At 57.2% G+C, this 3,826-nt stretch overlaps 1 protein-coding gene across 1 annotated transcript in view; it reads right to left on the bottom strand.

The window, feature by feature from the left end:
• Nucleotides 1–3,826, bottom strand: part of KCNN1 (potassium calcium-activated channel subfamily N member 1) — a 24,382-nt gene that overhangs the window by 15,302 nt on the left and 5,254 nt on the right. The window contains exons 3-4 of the mRNA XM_077777068.1: nucleotides 3,162–3,257; nucleotides 104–522 (exon numbers count right to left, since the gene is read on the bottom strand). Coding sequence (XP_077633194.1) covers nucleotides 104–522; nucleotides 3,162–3,257 — 515 coding nt within the window. The remainder of the gene's footprint in view (nucleotides 1–103; nucleotides 523–3,161; nucleotides 3,258–3,826) is intronic.

The raw sequence follows: 3,826 nt of genomic DNA, 5'->3' as shown, positions 1-3,826 counted from the left end.
GGGGATTGGCTGGGTCAGGGGATGTGACGACCAGAGGAGCCCTGGGTCCCCGAGCCACAGGGGGAAGGGGGGGCCACAGCGGTCGCCAGGGCCAGGGGCGTACCTCTCGCAGACGCGCACGGTCCAGGCGGCGATGATCCAGGAGGAGATGCTGAAGACGAGCAGCACGGTGCCCGGGCAGATGGTCATGAGCGTCTTCATGACAAAGCGCGTGTTGAAGGTGATCTTGTTGAGGGCGCCGATGCTGCGGCTCGAGGCGTCCGTGAAGATCTTGCTGTGCAGCAGCATGACGCGGCCCAGCAGGTAGAGGCGCAGGAACATGGGGACAGAGAGCAGCACATCCACATCGGCCTCAGCTGCCGACGGCGCGTACGTGAAGGCCAGCCGCGCCGTCCACGTGAAGCGGTAGTGCCCCGGCACCGGGTGGATGGCGCACACGGCCAGCTCCAGAGAGATGAGGAAGACGCGCTCGCATGTCATGGCGATGCGCCAGTCATCTGCCCCGTTGTCCACCATGAACAGCTGCAGAGGGCAGGTGGTGGTGGGTCTCGGACGCGCGCCCGTGTCCCCTTGCGGAGCAACCCCGGCCCGCGCCACACCCGGCCCCCCCTGCTTGGCCTTTACGAGAAACGTGGGCTCGTAGGTGAAACTCCCCAGCTCCCGGGGTTAGCTGCCATTCAAACTAACACCTGGGGACAGGCGTTCTCCAGAAAGAAAAGGCGAGGTTACCAATGACCTAGCAATCTCGTCCCAAGGGATGGATGCAAGAGAAGTGAAAACAAGCGTTGGGGGGAATAAACCCATAAAACCAAACCAAAAAAACAGACGTGGGAACCAATCTTGGTATACGAACAATTGCCCAAAGTGGAATCCACCCAAGCGTCCATCAGTGAATGAACAGATCACCAAAATGAGGTCTTTCTGCACAATGGGACAGTATTCAGCCAGCAAGACGAAGGAGCTCTGACGCTCCTACAAGGTGGAGGAACCTTGAAAACATGCTGAGTCGCAGAAGGCAGGCACAAAAGGCCACCACGCAGAGCTAAGGGGACAGCGCTGCCACCCCAGTGAGCTCGGAAACAGCGGCAGTGAGCATCCAGAACTCCTAGAACTAGCCTTGTGAGCTCTCTGGCTTGCTCTGCATCCGTCAGCTTTCCTTCTTTCAGATTTCTCATCTGGAAGAGGGATGTCTGGCCTATGCCTGTGCCACCCCTGTATCTTGGGAGACAATGACCTGTCCGGCTCTCGGTTGGAGGGGAGTGGCGCTTTCAGTCTCACCCGTATCTGATGCTTAGGTGAGACTTGGGACATGGAGTTGGTGCTGGAATGAATGAAGACCTTGGGGGCTGTTGGGAAGTGGTGAATGCATTTTGCATGGGAGGAGGCCATGAATTTGGGGGATGGGCCAGAGGCTGGAATGTCCTGAACTGACTTGTGTCCCCTCAAAATTCATAAACTGAAGACCTAACTCCCATTGTGACTGTGTTTGGATAGACAGCCCCTGCCCCCAACGCCGCCCGCTTTTTTTTTTTTTTTAAGTAGGCTCCATGCCCAGTGCGGGGCTTGAACTCGCGACCCTGAGATCACGACCTGAAGTGAAATCAAGAGTCAGACGTTTAACCAGCTGAACCACCCAGATGTCCCTGGAGAGAGGGTCTTTAAAGAAGCAATTAAATTTAGGGGCGTCTGGGTGGCTCTGTCGGTTAAGCATCCGACTCTTAATTTCAGCCCAGGTCATGTTCTCGCCATTCGTGGGTTTGAGCCCCCATCAGGCTCTGCTCTGACAGCGTAGGGCCTGCTTGTATTCTCTCTCTCCCCCTCTCTGCCCCTCCCTTGCTCACGCTCTCTCTCTCAAAATAAATAAACAAACATTTTTTAAAATGCAGGAAGTAATTAAGTTTAAACGAGGTTATAAGGGTGGAGCCCTAATCCTACAGGACAGTGTCCTTGTAAGAAGAGGGGACTCCAGTGACAGGCGCACACAGAGAAAGCCAAGGGGACACGGTGGGGAGAAGGCAGCCGCCCGCAGGCCGAGGACAGGGCCTCGGCAGAAACCCACCCTGCCAGCACCTGACCTTGAACTTCCGGCCCCCAGAACCGGGCAAATACATTTCTGCTGCTGAAGCCCCTTGGCTGTGGTGCCCTGCAAAGGCAGCCCGGAGAACACTCATGGCACTTTGGGTTTTTAGAGGTTGAGTCACATTCCACTGTGTGGCCTAGGACATAGTCATACGCCCTTCGGTCTGGGTTGTTTCCCCTTGTTGGTCACCGGGAACAGGGCTGCTGTCTACACGCGCGTACAAGTGGCGCGTGGATGTAGCTGATGTGGGTTTTCATTTCTCTTGGATGTCCTGGGGCTGCTGGGTCATGCGGTGCCACCATGTTCGTCTGTACAAGGAACTCAGTGCTGTCCCCAGCTGCCGTCCTTTAAGAACTGCTTCTTTCCAACTCAGTATCCCTGTCCCTCCGCTGTCCCCGGCCACAGCCAGCGTCCCTCCTTTGCGCTAGACCCTGGGTGTGCCCTGGGACGTCTGCGGATGCTTCAACCCAGGCAGGGTTTTCCTCCACCCGTCTCCCGCCGGACCGCAGCCCCTTCAGGTTGGGGGTCGGGGTCAGGACCCAGAGCTGACAGCCTCTGGCCTCCCTGGGCCCTGGGGCCAACCCCAGGTGACATCTTGCCTCATGTGACAGGCTGTGACAATGGGCCCTGAGCTGGGCTCTCTGGGCTCCACTGAGGTTTCGATAAACTCCCTAAACAGGAGAACAGACTCCCTGGCATGGAATAAATCTGCCAAAGCCCGGGTCTAAGCAAATAGGAGCAGAAGCCCGGGTTCCAAGGCTGCAAACCCTCGGGAGCTCTCAGGGCTGCGAAGATGCCTTATGTGTGCGGGACCCCAGCTCACTTCCCCTTGTCTTTTGCCCTCTTTTCTTTTTTCTTTTTCTTTTTTCCAAATAACCACTAAAAAGTAAAATACGAACAAGTATTCTCAAGAAATTGAGAGTGATCTAAAAGATATGTCTTCACAGAGGTCTTTTTTTTTTTTTCTATAAAGAGGTTACTGCTCCTTTCATGTTTTAGGGAGCCGGGGTCCCAGGTGGCTGGTGTTGGGGGGTCTCTGGGGCACGGAGATGGGACCCGCCCTGGCCAGCTGGGCACTGACCTGGATCTCCCGGGCGTGATAGAGGACGACCAGGCCCAGCAGGATGAGCGTGGAGAGGCTGATGAGGCATTTGAGTGCAAACGAGTACAGGGACTCCTGGGCAGAGAGAGAGAGAGAGAGAAAGAGCAGAGGGCAGGGTGCTGGGGGGTGTGTGTGTGGCCCTCCTGACCCCCCGCCAGGGCTCCCCACTCAGGAAGCCGTACTCCTGTCCTTTCTCCTTAGGCATGGGTCAATGGCAAGGCTGGTCTATACTTCAGAGTGTATAAGGCCTGGCCTCCTAACGGCCCTGTACATCACAGTGGATAAGGCCTGGCCTCGGCTAGGTACAGCCCTTCACAGTTTGGAAGGTCTAGCCACGTCCACTTTCGCCAGTTCAAGGCCTACTGGCTGATGTGCCCTGATCTCTGTCCTCACACACCCTTAGGTAGCACGAGGGGACGCACAGCCAGGGTGGTAGCAGGCCTTCTCTGGGGCTCTCCTGTTCTGGGCCTGGACTGGGTGGGGTGGGGCAGCCCTCTACCCCCGACCTGAGGCCAGGATGTGGCCTGCTGGTACGGGGCAGAAGGAATGGGCTGGAGCCTAACTCCCCCATGTGCAGCCCGCCTGCTACCCCCAGAAGGTGGACGCAGTGGGAGGGTCAGTGCCCGCCCCAACCCTGCCCCCAG

Source organism: Crocuta crocuta, unplaced genomic scaffold, assembly GCF_008692635.1.
Source record: "Crocuta crocuta isolate KB4526 unplaced genomic scaffold, BGI_CrCroc_1.0 scaffold77, whole genome shotgun sequence".
NCBI classification, from domain to species: Eukaryota; Metazoa; Chordata; class Mammalia; order Carnivora; family Hyaenidae; genus Crocuta; species Crocuta crocuta.
The sequence above is the reverse complement of the archived record's forward strand: the minus strand, read 5'-3'. Positions and strand labels throughout refer to the sequence as shown.